At 37.6% G+C, this 20,924-nt stretch overlaps 2 protein-coding genes across 5 annotated transcripts in view; one reads left to right on the top strand and one right to left on the bottom strand.

Annotated features, from left to right (window-relative positions):
• Positions 1-10,062, top strand: part of SCOC (short coiled-coil protein) — a 37,705-nt gene extending 27,643 nt beyond the window's left edge. Inside the window, exons 1-5 of one of the 4 annotated variants that reach the window (XM_060147117.1) lie at positions 218-284; positions 1,932-2,011; positions 6,488-6,559; positions 6,930-7,013; positions 8,453-10,062. In XM_060147117.1, coding sequence (XP_060003100.1) covers positions 6,538-6,559; positions 6,930-7,013; positions 8,453-8,595 — 249 coding nt within the window. In that variant the 5' untranslated portion in view covers positions 218-284; positions 1,932-2,011; positions 6,488-6,537 and the 3' untranslated portion in view covers positions 8,596-10,062. Of the gene's footprint in view, positions 1-103; positions 285-1,931; positions 2,012-5,109; positions 5,261-6,487; positions 6,560-6,929; positions 7,014-8,452 lie in introns of those variants that run through there. The other 3 variants (XM_060147116.1, XM_060147118.1, XM_060147119.1) reach the window with 3 other exon arrangements.
• Positions 10,063-14,605: 4,543 nt separating this feature from the next.
• Positions 14,606-20,924, bottom strand: part of CLGN (calmegin) — a 45,902-nt gene continuing 39,583 nt past the window's right edge. The window contains exons 13-16 of the mRNA XM_060147120.1: positions 20,451-20,576; positions 20,068-20,227; positions 18,672-18,772; positions 14,606-16,852 (exon numbers count right to left, since the gene is read on the bottom strand). Of these exons, the coding sequence (XP_060003103.1) occupies positions 16,772-16,852; positions 18,672-18,772; positions 20,068-20,227; positions 20,451-20,576 (468 nt within the window). The 3' untranslated portion in view covers positions 14,606-16,771. The remainder of the gene's footprint in view (positions 16,853-18,671; positions 18,773-20,067; positions 20,228-20,450; positions 20,577-20,924) is intronic.

Here is a 20,924-nt window from a genome sequence, read left to right on the forward strand (position 1 = left end):
CCCACAACGACCTCAACCCTGATTGGATTCCAGTGCCCTTTTGTTATGGCAAAAGGTGGATCCCGAGGATTTGAGGTAGGACGATTGGGGCGTCGTGTAGCTAATGCGCAGGCGTCCCTTCTTGAGTGGGGATTGGCTGGCGACGGGCCGGGCCGGGGCGGGACTCCAGCCTCGGCGCACGCTCTGTGGGCGGAGAGGGCGGGGTTGCCGGTGGCAGTTGGTCCGAGTGTCCAGGCCTGAGGTATCTTCCTGGTCCCTCCTCCTGCCGGCGCCTCAAACGGCAGGTGAGGGCCGTCGTGGGTCGCGGAGGGCCTGGCCCCGAGCGACTGGAGTTGCGGCCTCGGTACTGACGAGAGCCTGGAGGGAGGGGCGGGATGTACGCGGCTCGGCGTACGGCGACCCGGGAAGAGCGTCCTAAGGCCTGGGCGTTAGGTGGGCGGCCGAGGCCTGGCTCCCCGCAGAACTCCTGCGCAGCCTCTTTTCTCATCCTCTCGTTGTTGGGCGCAGAGGTTCCTTTGTGGAGGGCCGCCCGCGGTCCGTGGCGCGGACTTCCTGCCGCCTTCTCCCCGCGGATCCTGAGGCTAAGGCCTCTGTCCGCCCTGAAATGGGACTGCGGGAGGGGCGTTCGGGTGGGTTGGGACCTGGCACGCCTGGACTAGCCCGCGGCTTCTCGGCGGAGACGGGGGCGGGGGAGAGGACGCGGGGGCGGGGAGGGAGCCGAGTGAGCGGTGAAACCAGGGCTGGCGACATCTTTTCAGGCTCTGAAAGTAGCTCCCGGGTTAGTTTCTCAATGGGCATCTTTCAGGGGTCCTGCTGGACAAGTTTGGGGACTTAGGATTGTTGGAAAGGAGAAACAGACATTCCTGAAAGACAGGCTTTTCGTTGTGTATCGATTCCAGTACTCTGACGTAATAATATTAAGGACAGATGGTGTGCTCTGTTCCCAACACTGTACCTGAAAATCCAAAGCTCTGTCTATATATTCCGTGCCTGTACTCATTCATTGATTAAACTCAATATAGCTAGCCACTCTGGGGATCTCATTTCTGGTCAAATATTTGGCCAAACAGTCCCTTAATTTTGTGGAATTTAAAATTGGACTTAACCAGAACAAGTCAGAATGTGAAGGGACTTGAACAAGCCATGTTGAAAGTCGTTGCAGCTTGCAGTGAATGAAATTTACCTTCAGTTTTTTAGATAGTAGAAATAGCAAAGAAATTTGACATCAAGCGTTGCAAAATGTTTTGCAAATTTAGATTAGGGTCATATTAAAGTGCCTTCCATTGCATAATGGAAAAAGCAGGGACTTTATAGTTAGATCTGAGTTCAGATTCTCGGTACAGACTTCGGCTGTGAACTCTAAGGCAAGATATGTAGCCTTTCTGAGATACAGGGTCCTCGTTTGTAAAGTGCCATGTCCTGTTGATTTGATGAGCTAATATATGTAAAGAATTTAGTATATTAATGTACAGTGACGTTTAGTAGTCTTGCTAGTTCCTTTAGTAAGTAGATGACAGATGATGAAAATCAGTTTTAGATGCAGAAAAGTTGAGAGGTTTAGGTTGGGTGGATATCAGAAAAGTCTCAAAAATCTCAGGTCTCTGTCGTGAGCATACTGTGGTGGAGTGGTGGAAAAAACTAGACTGGGACATTGTATGTAGTCTTGGCTCTGTCTATGTAAGTATTACTGTGGTCTTAGGTAGGCCATTATCATCTTGGCCTTGGCTTAGTTGTAAAAATGAGGCAAGTGGACCAGGTAATTTTTTTAAATTCTTCTTGTGGCCTGAAGTACAGCTAAAAGGTAGAAAAGATAATAGCTAACATTATTGAATAACTACTGTCTGTTGTTGCAATCACATTATATATATCAACTCATAATGTTCTCACAACAAGACTATGAGGTACATACTGTTATTAACCTCATTTTACAGATGAGGAAACTGAGGCTGAGATGTTAATCTTACCTGAGGTTCCAGAGCTTATAAATAGGAGAGCTAGCATTTGAATCCAGGTAACCTAAATCCGTGTTCTTAATCACTGTGCTAAACTGCCTTTTATGAAGAGCATGTCATGGTACTGTTGGGCATACTAGAAAAGAAGGTAGAGGTGTACTTGGTAAGATGATAGCCTTTGGTCACAGTTGACTGTGAGGGCATGGAAAATGGGTCGATACTAATGCTTGCCACATTTCTGTATCCTTGTTCTTTCCATACTTTTGCTCCCTGGACTTAAGTTATCAGAATAACTCTAGATTCTCTTCCACTGACCAAGGCTAGATGAAGATAGGCACTAAAATTTACTGTGATTTTTGAGAAAAGTTTTATGAGATCTGACCTCGGCTTAGGTCAGAGTTGAGGAATCCCAGACAGTCATATCCATTGCAGAGAGCTAAGGCAGATTTTGGATAAGCTAAGGCAGATTTTGGATAAACAGATCAGCTTTAGCACCCCACATTTATTTCGGTGTTCCCACACTTGAGATACTTTTGTCTGGGTTCTCTCTCTCTCTCTTTTTTTTTTTTTTTTGCGGTACGCGGGCCTCTCAGTGTTGTGGCCTCTCCCGTTGCGGAGCACAGGCTCCGGACGCGCAGGCTCAGCGGCCATGGCTCACGGGCCCAGCTGCTCCGAGGCACGTGGGATCTTCCCGGACCGGGTCACGAACCCGTGTTCGGACTCTCAACCACTGCGCCACCAGGGAAGCCCCTGGGTTCTCTTTTAATGTCAGGTTTGGATTTATGTGCAGGAGCAGAAGGAGTTGAAAATGAACTCCTAAGAGCACATCTGACACAGCATTGGATTGATATGATAGTAACTATAGATTGAGAAGAAGAATTTTATAGTTGAAAAATTCAATCTTGTGTCAAGTGCATATTATGATGTAGTACTGTGCTAATGTAGGCATTGCAAAGTTTGAGGATTGACCCTATTTTGAAGGAAGTAAAATCCATGGCTAAAATACTTTGACTTAAAGAGCTCAACAAACCTTTTGATCCCATATATAAAATAAATCTGTTTATAACTCTGGATGTCCTGACAGACTTAGAATATATACAGGAGTAGTGTTTTGAGACTGGTCTATTTGATCACATCACAATAAGAAAACATTGCTACTTGTGTTTTTTTGTTGTTGTCATGCAGAGGCAGCCAGTGATACTCTGGTGTTGCACACGGCTGCCATATACAGTTGGGCAGGTTTTGCACTGTTCAGCCCTCAGGGCAATCTTACATGGGCTATGATGTGAGTAGTGCTGTCTTGGGTTATGTGGTATATCCTATAGCACTGTCCTTGCGCCCTGCTTTTGTGCTCCTGCTTCCACCCCAATCTGGATGTGTTTTTCTAAGAGTAATTTTCTATTGTTTGGGTTATATGTGGCCAAAATTTCAGAAACTGGCTTCTTTTTCCTTACCTACTACATTGGTCAGCCTGGAACACTTTGCATTTATGGAAGACTTCTGGGTTTAATTTTAGTATTAGACTAAAATACGGGCAAAAGAAGTATAACCCATCCCTATACTAGATCTGATTTCAAAGTTGAGTGCATTGATTTTGTGATTATCTGTTGCTTTGACTGGTGTATCATATCACTCTTCTCAGCTGTCATGAGAATTCTGTTTCAGGTGTATTCTTAAAAAGACTGGATATTAGAAATCTGGAGGATTTAATATACAGGTTTCCCCCTACTATCTGAAAGTAGAGCATTCCTACCTTTTGTAAGCTGAAATGGCATAAAGTGATGAAGCAATTATCTTAGGACACATCTTGCTAACAGATGTACAAAATAAATAAAACACGGATGCTCACAGACACAGGTCAAAGCTGTGGTGGCTTGAGGCTGAGATGCTGAGTGTAGTTCTCAGGGAAGGAGCTTGGTGTCACTGCTCAGAGTGAGTGCTGCCTCTTGTAACACCTTGCTGCAAAACAAACGCTGAATGCTATTTTTGTTTTTTGCCTTTTTTCACGAAAGTGAAAATCCTCATCAGATTTCTTTTGTTTAGCAAAACAGGTACTAATGTAGGTCTTTTATACAAGTGAAGTGGCATAAAGCAAACTTTTAAAAAATGGGGAATACTTCTCTCATGTAGCAGGGAAGATAGCCAAGTTGAAGTCTGCTGTTGCTGAGTATTCCCAAGATCACTTACTTTTGCTTTTGGCTGTTACCTCTGTCATCCCTCCCAGACAAGTATCAATAGTTGAAGTGGTATGAAAGTGATCTTCTCTCGGGGAGGGGCCAAATAAAGTTTTCACTGCTAGCACTCTTCCTCTTCAATTATAAAGACACATTGATTGAATGGAGAAGAATAATTTTTGAAGTGTGGTCTTCGAATACTATTATCCAAAGCATTTAATGACTTAAAGAATTTTTGAAAAAAATTTCATAATCTGTTTGGATTTATGTGTGTGTATAGACATATATATACATATATACACACATATGTATACAGTTGACCCTTGAACAACGATGGTTAGGGGTGCCGACCCTCTGCACGATTGAAAATCCACATATAACTTTACAGCCAGCCTGCCATATACGCAATTCTGCATCTGCAGATTGAACCAACTGTAGGTCGTGTAGTTCTGTAGTAGTATTTATTGAAAAAAATTTGAGTGTAAGTGGACCCGGATAGTTCTAACCCTTGTTCAAGGGTCATCTGTGTGTGCGTGTGTGTGTGTGTGTGTGTATGTGTGTGTGTATGTGTGTGTGTGTATGCAACTATATCTACCTATCTAAAACTTTTTCTGAAGTACAAAGAACCTGATAATTAAAACCAGTGAGGGAGGGGCTTCCCTGGTGGCGCAGTGGTTGAGAGTCCGCCTGCTGATGCAGGGGACATGGGTTCGCGCCCCGATCCGGGAGGATCCCACATACCGCGGAGTGGCTGGGCCCATGAGCCATGGCCGCTGAGCCTGCGCGTCTGGAGCCTGTGCTCCGCAACGGGAGAGACCACGACAGTGAGAGGCCTGCGTACCGCAAAAAAAAAAAAAAAAAAAAAAAAACAGGGAGAGTAGCGCTAATGCTGTGTAAGTGGGAAGACTTGGGGTAGATGTATTAAGCATTATTTTTAGTGTTACTTCTTTAATAAAACTATGTGTAAAGGAGGTTTAATATCTTTCTTTTTTAGACTGAGTGATCTCTTACTTGAGAGGCAGTTTATACATGTGTACACTGAGCATTCTATTGCCATGTTCATGCCAGCATCTGAAGTGTCATGAGGGAATATACAATACACTGATCACTGTTTTGATTGTGATTCTAGTTCTGGTATGTAGACATCCTTGTTCAGTAGGTTTGGGTTCTACTGTTCAGCATATGGAGGCATAACAATGCCTTGGGTATAGTAGGTGCTCAATAAATACTTGAAGAAAGAGTAACAACATTGACTAAGATCTAAGTTGCTTCACTGAGTAAATTAGATTGGTTAACAAATCTGTTTTCAGTAATAATCTGGTACATTATTTAATAAATTTTGAGCACATTGCATGTGAAATGAATGTTAGCAATAGAGCAGAACATGTTTCACAAGGATTTAGTGCTCTAATATTTTGGAGCCTTTTATGGACACAAGAAAATGTTAATATTTATTTACTCATTTACATCCTAATTAATCTATTTTAACTATAACCAGGAGGTGACAAGTACATATTTTTCATTTAACCCATATTAGTGTTTCAGATAACGAGTATTTTTCTTTTGAATTTTATGTTTAAAAAGTGTTAATTGGTATATATGAAACAGTGTTTTAATAATGAAGAATATTTTTAGAGAGATTTGTCTTCCTTGCTGCCATTATCCTTAATGTAAGAGCTTTTTCAATTTGCTGTGTGTTCTTTATCCATACTAAAGATTTTTCACATAATTTACATCAGTGAATATACAATGGCATAAACATTCTTTCATGTTATTATAGTCATAATTATTTTTAGTAGCCGCTCCATTAGAAATGGCAACTATAATCAACCAGGCTCTGAATGGACAGTTTATGTTGTTTCCAGTTTACTGGGTTATAAATAAGGTTGAAGTAGATTTTTATAGATGTAATTTTTTTCCTTCTTAATTTTTCTTAGGCTAAATTTCCAAGAGTAAAATTACTTTGTAAAAAATATTTAAATGTTTTTATGAATCTTGTTTATTACTGTACTACTTTCCAAAAATATTACGTTTAAAATTTGTGTCCAATATTTTGTGTTAGTTTTTCCATAACTTCGCTAGCATTGATCATTATCTTGTTTTAGAAAAATATTTTACGAAATATACAGTGGTATTTTATTATGCATTTCTTTGAGTACCAAGAAACTCAACATTTTCTCTTATTTACTTAATACTTCTCTTTGTAAACTGTAAATATTCTTTGCTTATTTCCCCACTGGGTATTTATTCTTAGTAAAGCATGTGAAAAGGGTCCTACTGGGTCACTTAATTTTCTTTTCAAAAACAAGCTTATATTTCATTACTCTATGTGTCTGTGTTTCTAACTTTTTCTCATTGCAGACCATTCATCAAGAATTTTGTATCCAAGGCCCAAAAGTTTGTTACCGAAAATGATGAATGCTGACATGGATGGTATGTTCTTCGTTTTCCTTTTTGTATGTTCCTGGTTTTGTGGCGCATACATTGCTTTATTAAGCAACAGAAAGATCAGAGAATCAATACTTAGAAGGCTTTGATCTTGGCCAGTGTACTTATTTATAATCCCATCTAGTTCTAGAAAAGATTTAAGGCAACTTCCATTCTTTAACTATGAGATGTTGGCAAAACATTTTACCTTCACCTTGGTGTCCTCGTCTGCCATGTGGGATATAACCTTTTATTTTACAGGGCTCTTGTATAAGTCAAGTAAGAATGAATATAAACCATTTTGCAGATCTTTTAAGTGCTATACTACACAAATGGTAGCTAATATTAATAGTAAATCTGAACCTTTTCATTACAGCAGTTGATGCTGAAAATCAGGTGGAACTGGAGGAGAAAACACGACTTATTAATCAAGTGTTGGAACTCCAACACACCCTTGAAGGTTAGCTTGCATTTTGTATTTTTCTTGACTAACATCCAGGTAATTGAAATTGTAATTGTAAGCAAATTGCTAAATTTTGTTTGTTACTGTGCAGTTTTTAAAAGTATAAATTTCAAAGTCTACTTTGTTTTTTTTCCTCTCCTGCCTGTAGCTTTGGCTGGTAATTTCAAAGAACAGATACGTTTCAATAAGGAGGTCAAATAGTGTTCTTATGCTTCCCTCTTTAAGGTCTAACATAATGAGCCCCGTTTAAGTCCCTGCGTTGTGTTACTAAGTCCACTTTAATAAAGCTTATTTGAGTGTAAAATCAGTGTATTAGCCTCAGGGATTATAAGGGAACTGATCTGAGTTTTTCCATTTTCTAAATGTCTTGCATAAAATTAATTCCACCAGTGAAACATCTTTTGGTTTTCAACGAAATTAAGAGGTGGTGGTGGTTTTTTCTGAAAACAGGTTGAGCAGATCATGTCATTCCAGTGGCTTCCCATCTCACAGTTAATGGAAGCCAGGTTCCTCTCTGTAAGTCTCTCACTTCCCTTTTACCTTTCAGTCCTGTCACATTCCCTGACTAGGACACTTCAACCTCCTTGCTGTTCTTTCAGCAAGTTTCTCCTCAGGGTCTTAGCAGTTGCTGTTCCCCTGTGCTTGAATCTTTTCCCTTAGTCATTTGCATATCTGTGTGGCTCGTTCCCTTACTTCCTTTAGGTCTCTAGCGAAATTTCCTTAATCAAAATAGCTATCCCTGACTATACTGTATCACAGGACAACCGCCCTTGGCTTCCTGTGACCCTTACCCTTCTTGCTTTTTCTCCTGACCCCCACCCACCCTAAGCCCCATTAGAATGTCAGCTGGTAAATGGCAAGGGACCTTTTTTGTTACTGTTGCCTCTAGAACAGTGCCTGTCTCTTAGAAGGCACCTCAGTAACTTAGTTGCTGAATGACTGAGGTGTGGTATCTTCTTTTTTTAATCATCAAGACCTGCTCTTTTGAATTTCTTGCTAATGTAAAAATACAAAACGATCAATTGCTTGGAAACTGACTGCCTATATCCAGTATGTGAATTCAGTTATGTTCACCTACACTGTCTTAAATATTACTAGTAAAGACATTATGGTTTTATGATGATATGAACCAAAATTCACATTTTAAAAAGTGTTTTTTTAAATAACCATTTTAAGAGTTAACTACTTAACAAAAATGCTGTTAAAGAATAACAAAGAATAACATTTAGCCTAATGTGAAATCTCTTTTTAGGGATTTTGGCTATTGATTTGCACTCAGTTTACTTTCTTTACCTTAACTTCTAAAGTAGTCTGAGTTTAAAAACAGAAAATTTAAGGATTGTATTTCTTTTAAGAATGAATCTTAATAACCATTTTATAACACGGAGTCATTGCCATCATTTTATTGACAATGCGCTTTTTTATTTTTCATATAGATCTCTCTGCAAGAGTAGATGCAGTTAAGGAAGAAAATCTGAAGCTAAAATCAGAAAACCAAGTTCTTGGACAATATATAGAAAACCTCATGTCAGCTTCTAGTGTTTTTCAAACAACTGACACAAAAAGCAAAAGAAAATAAGGGATTGATATCCCTTATGTCTTACGGAATTGCTGCTGATCTTTTTTTCTTTAAAACTTGGATAGATTCCAAAAGTTATAGTACTTTTGTTTGTGGCTTCACTGAGTATTTATGAAGATAATGTCAGACCTAAGCAAAATTAAGAGCATAACAGAAGACTTTCATGAGTTTGTGTATTATGTTAGTCTATGAAAATGTGCAAAGGTATTGTAGAGACTTTATAATTAGAAATGCATATATTTATGAAACTTGAAAATGAATGTTATATCAAATTTGCTTTGATTTATAGGTTTAGCATTGTCTTTTATTATAGGCATAGTTAGAGATACAAGAAAATAACCACCGTGTTGTGACAAAGTGACCAAAATCACGTACTGAATGCACAGCTTTATATACCCTGTCCACCATCGTGTGCCTCTTCTCCATTTGCTTTCTTCCCATTTTCCTTCCCCTAAGGAAAAAATTGGTTTCACATTTGTAAAAAGTAATTTCAGTAGTTAATCATCTAAGAGAGTAGCCCAAACTCTGTTGAAACTTAACCAAAATAAGATATTTTCTCAGTTTAGGGCTTATTTGTTATATTTAGTAATAAGATAGGATAGTTGGTTTCTGTTTAATCAATTGAAAACGGGGGCTATAAAGATGAAGATTTTTCTTTGAAACTGAATTATCGTATTGGGAAGATTTGTTGTTAAAAACTTCCTTTGCACAAAATAATCCACTTGATACCTGAAAAGATGAGCTCTGGTTGTGTGTGTGTTTGAAATAGAAAATTTTGAGGAAAAATAGAAATAGGGTAGGAGAAGTATTCAATACTTGGTAAGTACTTGTAACCAACTCCAAACAGTTTTACTCCAGATTTGTGTTATCTCTGGCACAGATTAGATTTGGGCCGGGGGGGAATATATAAGAAAATGGATTAAGTTTGGCTAACCTTATATAAACCATACCTAGAAGAGAATAAAATTTGGTCTCAGGTTTATTTGCAGTACCCAGATGATCAACTTTGCAAAGTCCCTTAAAAACTGTATTAGTATCAGAATCATGAATAAAATGGGAGAGTTTTACATGTATACTAATTGATGCTTTCTCAGTATTTTATCTCACTACTTCTCCCAGAATTTTCTGTAAACCCAACTACTGGTTTGCAGAGTTTTAGTCATTTAACACTTTTTAAAAATTTAGTTTGTACATTCCATTTGGTAAAGAAATCAGTATCAGAAGTAATGTTAAAATATTAAATAGGAAAAGAGATCCACTAATATAGTTTATGGTTATTAAATTTAGGCTAATCATGGAATAATCTTAATGTTTGTATTGGTGTTAAGATTTGATGACTTTAGCTGTATGAATATATAATAGTCATACTGCAAACATTTTGCATCCCTTTGTGACCTAATTTTTAAACATTTAAAACTGTGTTGCCATTATGCTTTGCTGTTTAATAAAAAGCTGTTTCAAAAATTGCATGTGTTTTGATATTGTTGCGTAAGTAACTGGGATATATACAGCGGTGCAGTGGTGTATCGGGGTTGTTCAAAGCCACAGGATAAGTAGCATATCTTATTTAAGTACCAGTTACTGGATGTTTAAGGGAATACTGTTTTTTTTTAACTAATTTGTATTATTTTTGGCTGCATTGGGTCTTCGTTGCTGCATGTGGGCCTTCTCTAGTTGCAGCGAGTGGGGGCTACTCTTCATTGCGGTGCGTGGGCTTATTGCGGTGGCTTCTCGTCGCGGAGCACGGGCTCTAGGCACGCAGGCTTCAGTAGTGGTGGCTCGCAGGCTCTAGAGCGCAGGCTCTGTAGCTGTGGCGCATGGGCTTAGTTTCTCCGTGGCATGTGGGATCTTCCAGGACCAGGGCTCGAACCCATGTCCCCTGCATTGGCAGGTGGATTCTCAACCAGTGCGCCACCAGGGAAGTCTGGGGATACTATTCTTATTAAAACAAATATAGGATATTATACCTTAATTTAAAAAATAAAAGCAAAGAATTCAAAGAAAAGGATCCAAGATTGCCAGGGGAAAGGTGGTTGTATTTTTTAGGTTAGGCTAAGCTCTTGTAACGAGATGCAGTGGTAAAAAATACAAGTTTCTCTTCCAACTAATGGTTCTGAGGTGAGCATTGTAAACTAACAAACAGGCTTTGTGAGCTGAGGATTTCTCTGCCATTTTCAACCGTGGCTTCCAAGTCACACTAGTTATCACCATTCTGATTTGCAGAAAAATGCATGGGGTACACATGCACGGTTTTTGGGTTGGGCCTGCCTGGAAATGGCTCATGTCTTCTCACATTCCCAAGGGCATGGGGATTTAGATGCCAGAGTGGCTGAGAAATGTAGTTGCTGGCTGGAAGCCATATTCCAGCTACGACTTTATTATGGAAGCCGACAGAGGATGAGTGGCAGCAGCTTCAGCCACAGCCCTCTTCTCTCGCTATTAAGTATCTGTGCCCAGCCTTCTTCCCATACACACAATGTACTCAACCTCTCCTCATCCAGTTACTGACTCGGCTCAAAATCTAGGATCTCTGTCAAGGTCTGTCAGTTGTAGATGTGACTCCTAATAGTCTGACCGCCTCTAAACTGATGACAGATTATTTGCTCTGCCCATTTATAATGGTGTAGTGGGGATAGGATACCTAAATAAAAACTCGAAATTTGGACAACGGAATAAAGGGAAACACATCAAAGCAGTTGTGGAATACTTCGGAGAGAGAGACCCTGTGAAGATCCTGTCTCTGATAGTGGACGAAGTTCCTTGATTAGACCCTGACTGTAATCTCTGGCAAGGGACTTCCCTTACCCATTGCTCTCCATGGCTTCCCCCAACTGGAAAGTTATTCCTTGTCCATTCCCCTCACGGGAGTTGTGAAAGCAGTCCAATTCGCGCTGGTGTGAGTCTGCTGCCCATCGTTTGTAGGCCAAGCTCACATTTCTTGGGCTGTACAATTCCCTCAAAAACAACCTTGTTGTCGATATGCTTCAGTTCCATAGGCTAGGAATCACAATTAAGCTCTTTTCTAGACCAAATTCTCAAAAGTTTGCTTGCTTTCCTTCCTCACAGGACCCTGCCTCTCTTTAATGGAGGCTACTTTGAAACCAACTGAAAATAAGACTGCACTGGGACTGCAACACCCAGGTGTCACTGCAGGGCTGGGTCCCTTTGATTGCCTTAACACTTGGAAGGGAAGTCTTCACTGGCCTTCCCCTTCTACCTCCCACACCTCAAAAATAAAACCATTTTGAACCTTTTCTGCTATTCAGGGTACAGAAGCAATTAGTTTTTCTAATCTTGTGAGGTACCTAATATGTGTGATCCTTCTCTATTCCCTTCCATCTCTGCTTGGACACTGGTAAGTTCCTTCCTGCGATACCTTGCTAAAAGCATCAAGGAACAGCCAATTCATTTCACATTTTGGCTTATCCAACTGCTGTCCTACAGCTGTTAACTCAAGTGACAAAATGTTACCTGAAATACATGCCCCACCTGCTCGTCATATGAATGGTAAACCAGTGCTATATATTCTGTTTTCATTATGGCAATATCTTCAGGATGTCATTTCTATATTAGAAATACAGGTGGTAAAAAAAAAAAAAAGAAATACAGGTGGTAAACAATGTGCACAGGGACTGTGCCTAGCTTCTGATCAAGACTCTCTCCTTGACCAAACTTTAACCAGGTTCTTCTGAGCCCTCTTTGTCTAGGCCTCATCTTAGGCCCTGTCTTCAGCCTGCCTAGTCCAGTTTTAGTAAAAATCCTGCTAAGTGAATCTGATCACCCTGCCTGCCTTCAGCAAGAATCCTGTTAAATCGGCATGGCAAGCACCCTTCTACCCTCGATGTCTCCTCTTAGGAATTTTCCATCCACCAACCCTCCCCCGACCCACTCTGCTCAACGACTATAAATCCCCAGCTGTCTTCACTGTATCTGGAGTTAAGCCCATTCTCTCTCCCCTATGGTGATCGTCTTGGCCCTATTGCGATAGTCCTAAACAAAGTCTTCCTTATTGTTTTAACCAGTGTCAGAAGACATTTTTAATAGTGATACTTCCTAGCTCTAAATGCTGGTGGAATGATGACTGGCAGGATGGAATGATGACCCCGCTTTTCCTCAGGGTCTCCCAGTAGAACTTCCCTCAATACTAACACTAGTATTCCATCCAAAATTTGTCCTCTTATATATTCACTTTGGACTTTACTTATAGCAAGTTAATACAGCTCACAATCCCTTATCTGGAACTCTTGGGACCAGATATTTCAGAATTTGGAATTTTTCATTTCATAAAGTATTATGACTCATACACCAGTACAGCTTGGGGCAGTACTTGGAATCAAATACATTAATATTTTTGTAGCGAAATATATGAATTTAATACTAAGTTACGTAAGTAAAGACTACAGATAGCCTGTCAGGGAGGTCAGGTTTGGCTGCCAAATGAGTTTTGATGTCAAACATGAAAAACTTCAGATTTACAGAGATTTTTGGAATTTGGAATTGTACGTGTAACAATAAATTTGTGGAGAAATAACCAAAATCATCCAAGCATGCAGTTCCAACCAGTTTATGATGTCATATTTATATTCCTGATCAAGTCCTTTCTCCAAACGAGAAGTGAAAGGTGAATTATATATTCTAGCATTACTTTTATGGTCCGAAACAAAGCAAAACTGATCTTAATTCTTTAGAATGCAGTCTTTCTTTACTTTCCCCAATAATTTTGTTTTTCCCTATCTTGAGTTAACACCCTCTAGTGGTTGTCATCAGATATTTCTTCAATGCTGATATAATCAAAATTGCCAGCAAAGACCAGGTATTACTTAGTTGGTGAGACCACTTGTACATCGTGAAAGAACAGAGAATGTGACTAAATGAAAGGTTAATAATTGGAAGAATGACTTAATTGCCTCTAGGTACTCCATCCTAAAAGCAAGCTACAGTCTATTTCACTTAAATCATAGAGATTAATGGTATTTGAAGATATTTACTATAACATGGACTTTATGTTGGCTTTAGGACCTAATTTACCATATAATGGAAGGGGTATTGAGGAGTGATGACAGAAGCTAAAGTAATACATTGTAATCAATTGTATAATGTATTTGCCTTGTTTTAAATTTTCTATTATTATCTATAGATGGCTTATCAAATGTTTAGTCTAAGTAATTAAAACTTGAAATTACTCCAAAATTTTACAAAAGACATAAAACTCTATTCATTTAAGAAACACAAAATATGTGGTAAGATACTATGTTAGGTGTTAAAAGATCATTTAAAAAAAATTATCCTGTTGCCCATTTTCTCTAAAATTACCATTGCTTTTCCACGTATTTGGATCTCTACAAACTTCAAATGCATTCAAAAATACATTTTCTCTCCCATCAACCTGCTTCATCTGACCTGTCGGATTAGGGATAATTTTATTTCCTTAACTCCTCACAGCTGTCATACTATGGAAATGGGAGCTATAATTTGGAAAGAGATTATTAGAATTTATGTAGAAAATGCTACTATTATGTTTAAATAAATCCTTTACATGAGATTTAAGTAGTTATTCCAATATTAACCATATGATATTTCATCTTTAAATCCTGCTGAAGTTAAAAACAGAACCACAATTGAAAAGAGAACAAAAAAGCTTCATAGGTACCTGGAGTGTAATATATTTATGTTTTAACTATTCTAAATAGTTTTCACTGAAAACTATTAGTTTTCTAAATTAGTATTCTAAATTTCCAAGGTACATTATATTCATAGCTAGTGGTTAATTTTAACACGTAAGCAGGTTTATCCTCTGTGTTTTGCAAATGTAGACTGACACTTTAAAAAGGCTCCTAGTTCTAGTAGTATGTATCTTCCTAGAGGAATGACCAATGGAAGCAAGGTTACCTTAAAAAAATGTTCAAGGAAAAGGAAGTTACTTTAGCCTGGTCAAGTTAAAAAGCCTCTAAAAAGGCCAACTGAAATAAAGGGCAAAATACATTTATTTTTCTCCTTTATTAGAGGAAAGGATAAAACTTAAATCGTTTTAAACAATAAAGTCACATTACGGTGGTAAAAGGAAAAAGCCATTGCGTTATTAAAGAAGACTCTATGCTTTGTCTACTGCATGGATCTAATACACAAATTTAAAACTATCAGGCATGGTACATCCACAGGAAGGAGCAGTGGCAAAAACTGGTTGCTCAGATTTTACCACTACAAGCTCATGGAGTTGAACCAAATGTGAAAGTTAAAATTAATCTGCAACCAAGAAAGTAAAAACAGCTTTAATAATCTTTAGAAAAAAATGATCATATATAAGACACTTTTCGGCAAGAAGTTTTCCATAAAGTTAAGAAAGGATTTATCTCATGAAGTAGTAATTTACTTTCAGAAACAATCTCATCTAGAATCATTCAGTATATCTAGTTCACTTGGACATTCCAAATACAAAGCAAGAAAGGGAGTCCTTGCAAGATGCGTTAAGTTTAGTCAGTATTAAATAAATACAAAGTATGGTTAACTACATATTAAGATTGTCCACCACCAATTTATGGAAAGTTCAGAACACAGCAATGGAATAAAGCACTTATTTTCATTTTCAGTTCACTCCCTGAAATAAGGAGTGAATAGTGGCTATACTGGCTGTGTTTGGCTTCCTTTATGTCAGAGGAGAAGCTAGAGGCTCCTTTTCCTTATATATAAGCTTTAAATGTACTACTGGGGAGGGGGATGTACAGGAGGCGGGCTTACCCAAGGATGGGATGTATATGTCCATGAAGGAATCCAAAATATTACCCAACTAGTATAGCGTTCTCTAGATAGTTGGTATTAAAGTAGCTCCATGGTCTCAAAGATTTAGATCACCTTCCAAAGGGTCTGTCACCCAAACATGAAAAATTCTTAAATATGTTAAATGGAATAATACAGCTCTACTATAATGTACTTCTGTGACTTTTGGTACCTACAGTCGTTCCTTGGTATCCATGGGGGATTGGTTCCAGGACGCGTGGCAGATACCAAAATCCACAGATGCTCAAGTCCCATAGTTGACCATCCTTATCTGCAGATTCTGCATCAGAGGATTCAACATACCGTGTAGTTCTATAGAATTAATTGAAAACAAAATCTGTGTATAAGTGGACCCACGCAGTTCAAACCTCTGTTGTTAAAGGGTCAACTGTGTTTTAAAAAGAGGAGCAATAGTCTACCATAGAGGCAGCTTTGAAGCTAGATGAGACAATAGATTTGAATTTGTCAGAAGTTAGATTTGACTTTGTCAGAAAAAAGATAAAAATACAAAGCATGATGATTGATATCTATTAGCCATTACAATCTCTTAATGATCAGATAAAAGAAAGACTCCCCAATAATAATTTACCTATTAAAGATGGTATCATTTAAAGAAGAAAAAATATTTAAATGTTATTTTCAAGAGCAATGTAGGCATAAGCAATCTTGTAAACAGAGTAAGCCATTCTGGCATAAAACAACTGTAACAGCTTCAAAAAAATCTGTACACCATTTCGTTTTGATAAACCTCTTATCTCTGTATTCAAATATAAGTATGCTGCACTATTGACCAGTGATTCTATGAATGACACATAGACATATCAGTTTTGTTGATTTGTCTGTCAACAAAGCACCTCTTTAAAGGACTCTATAATTTACGTGAACAATGGACCATAACTATAATTTGACACGAAGGAGGTAAATGTGGGTCACATATAACACTTTCAATTGTTGATAGAAACAAACAACCATACAGAAACTTTATTGCATTTAGCTCTGTACAACAGAACTCACTCTTATGTATACTGTGGAACTACCAGTTATACTGTAGTATAGCCGTTTAAGGGGAAATTCCAATAACTGATTCTTCCAATAGCAGTGAAGTTGCTGCATATTATTTTGCTCTGTAGAAACGAACACTTTCTCCAAACTATTAAAACTGTATAACTTCTAATGCTATTAATCTCTTAAAATTTGACATGTAATGTGCCACTTTTCTTTTATTCTAAATTCAAAGACCAGGTTAACTTCAAAGTTTTTTTTTTTTCTGAAAAATAAGATTAAAATAAATGTCTGGAAGAATATCATTGCTAGATAGTAGAAACAGGATGTGCAGATTGAGTCTAGTTCACTTGAGAATGCCAACTCTCTCTCTTAGGAATTAAAAATACTTGAATACAGGTTACTCCTTTCGTACTCTTCTTTTGCGTACTGACTTTACTGGCCCATCTCCAGATCCTGTGCCCTCATCTGCTTCCCTCATCTAGGGAAAAAAATATGAAAACGTTTACTTTCATACAGTGGGCAACTAGTAGAGAATAGTAAATAATGTATTTCTTATTCTCTAAAATACATGTTTCTAACAAAACATCTTTATGTTTATATATATATATCTCTTTATTTTTATGGTCCTTTACTTAATAACTGATCAAAAACGTGTATATAAATTGATGTTTCAATTTGTTCATCTTTTGCCATGATTACATTTTTAGAATAACTGTTTGTCAAATATGCATCTGACAAGGAATAATGCTAATAACTCAATTCATGATTTTATTTCATGATTTACAACTTAATCTAATGTCATGGTTAATTAAAGGTTACATGATATTTTCATTGTGGGATATTAAGCATTAACTATACATCACAATGTTTCTGTAAGTAATGAATTGCTGAGCTGGTTTTACAGAGACTTTTTCAGAACTTCTGGTACCTAACACTTTGAGAAAAATTAACAGAGAGGAAAGGGAAACATTAAACTATGGTTTGGGCTTTTTCTCTCCTTTAATTCTATCCTTCCAGAATAATCATTTATATATAAATTAAACTTGTATAACAATAAAATAATGCAGGTATTATACAAAATAGTTATAATTATTTCTAAAGGTTATATTATATAAAAATTGATTTGTTTTAGCTCACTGACAAACATAAGAAGATTAAAAGACTGAAAAGATGGAATTTAGATACTTTTAAAAGTACACAAAATATTTTACAAAGCAAAATATAACTAGAATACACATTCAGTGAATGATTCCAAATATTATTATTAAAAGAGTGACGGCGGGAAACAAGGACTGCTTAAAACTCTGTTCTGAAAGAAATTATCTTCACCCAGCTCCCTCTAAATAAAGATATTCATACTAGATAATGAGCCCCAAAGCCCATTTAAAAAAAACTCACTAGGCAGCTAAGACCAGTAACCAGGTATATGTACCGAATAAGCTTTAGAAAACAATTAAAACAATAACAACAGAAGTTTATCTGGGAGATTTCTTCAAATAAACAAAATAGCAAGTTTATCTCATCACATGCAACAGTCCAGGCATAACGGACCTTTACCCTACCTAACTCTAAGCTATGAGAGTGCTGGGGACGGTGACCGGCAGGTGGGGTTATGCAGCTCTTAGAGGGCTAGAGAAGCAGAGAAAACAGGCTTGGGGGGTATATACTAGGTGAAAGAAGAAAGCTCGGGTTCTGAATTATACCTGGATGGTTTCTGATTCCATAATAACTGACTATAAAAAAAGGCACTGTGGAAAGTTCTGTCATACATCAGGATGGAAAAGGGGGCAGACATATCAAGTTAATGAAAATCTAGTTTATTAAAGATTTGAGAAAAACACCATTACCAGGCATAGTACTCAACTACCCAATGAATGCAATCTTTCAAAATGTTACAGTAAATAACTGTGACAGTGAGAACGTTTTCACAATGGCTAAAAGAAAATTGTCTTGTAATAAACAGACTTACTTTTTAAATATTCAGATGGTCTGCTTATTACACCTTTCAACAAAACACTTTAATGAAGTCATTTTTTACAGACGTAGCTCTCTCTTTATATTTTGTAAACCAAAGGCTTACTTTATACTGTTTCATTAGGCATTAAGAGGACATAAATTACATTATTTTCATGCTTTCCTTAAGGGTACATTTTAAAGCAATATGTATGCTCTTAAGAAAGCTGGGAGAAATATGGCAAAAAATTCTTCAAAAACCAGATTGCTTTTATTAAATATTTTTTTATGGAATAACAGTCATACATAGAAACTAGTTTATTTTCTGTTAAAGAGTTGCTTACCTCATCCTCTGATCCAGACTTATTTGATTTATTACCTTCTTCTTGTCTTTCTATGATTTCAATTTCTTCTTCACTCTTTTCCTCAGGTTCACCTTCCTCTTCTAGAATTTTTTATTAAATAGATTTTATTAAAGGCAAAAACTCGAATTAGAATTTTGCTACTTAAAAGTATTAAATAAAAGTATTAAATAAAAGTGGAGGGATGTATTTAAATTCCAATATTTATAAGCAATTTCTTCCATTAGACCTTTATAAAATTTAAATAGAAATATTTATTTTATCATTTTATAAATAAATCATCATATTTGAGGAAAGGGGCAGGTTTAAAGAATTTTAAAGCACTCTGTATGTAAAATGAAAACCAAAGAATGTGTGTGTGTGTGTGTGTATGTGTGTGTGTACACACATATACGTAAACATACGTGTGTGCATGTGTGTTTTGAGGGAGTATGTTTTTTAAGTCAACTGTTGCATCAACTATTAAGTTAAAAACAGTGCTCAAGATATAATTTAGGTTATAAAGGGCTCATTCTGGAGCCTGGCTTGGGATGCCTGACAAATATCAATAGTTTTATTGCTACCTCAATGTGCATAAGGAAGTCACATTGGAGAGGCACCAAAAAGCCTCAGCTGTCTTCAGTTCTAACATCTTCTGGAGTTTAGTAGAGGGTGGCAAGGGGACGTATGATTTAGCAATGCTTTCAAGAGATTAAACTGTTCGTTCCACATGATAAATTATCTGATAAACAACAGTCCTTGGGAGACTTGGTGTGGATTTTGTTGCTGCAATCACCTGCCTTAAACCGATTACTCTTCCACAAAAGCCATGGTCTGTACCTCCCATCTCATCCTTGGAGGGGAGAAAAATCTTTGCAAAAAGCTATGGCAGGGCTTCCCTGGTGGCGCAGTGGTTGGGAGTCCGCCTGCCGATGCAGGGGACACGGGTTCATGCCCCGGTCCGGGAAGATCCCACATGCCATGGATCGGCTGCGCCCGTGAGCCACGGCCGCTGAGCCTGCGCGTCTGGAGCCTGTTGCTCCGCAACGGGAGAGGCCACAACAGTGAGAGGCCCGCGTACCGCAAAAAAACAAACAAACAAACAACAACAAAAACAAGCTATGGCATATGGGATTCATAGTTGCTAGGTTCTGAAGCAACTGAACAATTTTTACACCTCTTTCTTCCTAGAAAACAAAAGTCATACATTGGATGTCTGCTCAGGTACAACCCAGGCAAGGATGTTACTCCTCTTCGCCAGTCACGCCTTCTCGAGGATTCAAATGGTATAAATCTGACAATAAACAAGTGCAACAGCCAGTGTTTACCACTTAATCTACTATTTTAATTGAGCTCTGCCCAGCTTTGTCCCCATTATAAATCACCGTCATCGTCTTACCTTTTTCAAGAATTTCACCATCACTTTGCTGTTTTTCCTCTTCCAAGTCTACTGGTTTCTCCAGGGCTGCTTTCTCTCCCTTTACTTCTTGCTCTAGTGCTCCCTTTGTTTGTGGTTTACATATGTCCAGTTTTTTGAACTCTGCATCTTCATATCTTTTCTGTAGCAGTTTAACACAAGCTATTTTTACTAAAAGCAAAGCACTATTTACAAAAAGATTTTTTTTGCAATAAGTGATATCATAGTGAACTATCAGTAAAAACTTACAGGCAATTTAGTTTATTACTTTTAAGAGCCACTTGCTCCAATATAGAACTCCTAAACACTAAGAGATTTTTTTTTTTTTTTTTTTTTTACTGTTGACAAAAATTCATTTTCTTTACCTTTACTTTTCTTGGCCAACAAAATGAAGTAATTAATGCTATTGGAAGCACTGCTGTCACAAGATAAATGAACCAAAGCCATGGGCGCTCTTCAGCAGCTGCCGTCAACTGTTTGAATATACTAGGCTAGAGAAGAAATAAGCATAAAAAGGCAATTAAGATTTTATAAACCTTCATTCAGAAATACAGCCTACAAAAACAAAAAACTTATTTTTTGGTGGTTTTATATTAAGGAATATATAGGTGGTTTTATATTAAGGAATCGTGGTTTTATATTAAGGAATGGTTTTTATATTAAGGAATCGTGAATTTGGTGGTTTTATATTAAGGAATCGTGAATTTGTAAGATAAAAAATATTTTATTTTCTCATTTTATACTTCATAAAGTTTAAACAATTATTCGCATGCATTGCTGTTTGACACTTTGTAGTAGAAGGTACATTATACTATATAGGTGAATACTGCTAACCTACC

This window comes from Lagenorhynchus albirostris, chromosome 4, assembly GCF_949774975.1.
Source record: "Lagenorhynchus albirostris chromosome 4, mLagAlb1.1, whole genome shotgun sequence".
NCBI classification, from domain to species: Eukaryota; Metazoa; Chordata; class Mammalia; order Artiodactyla; family Delphinidae; genus Lagenorhynchus; species Lagenorhynchus albirostris.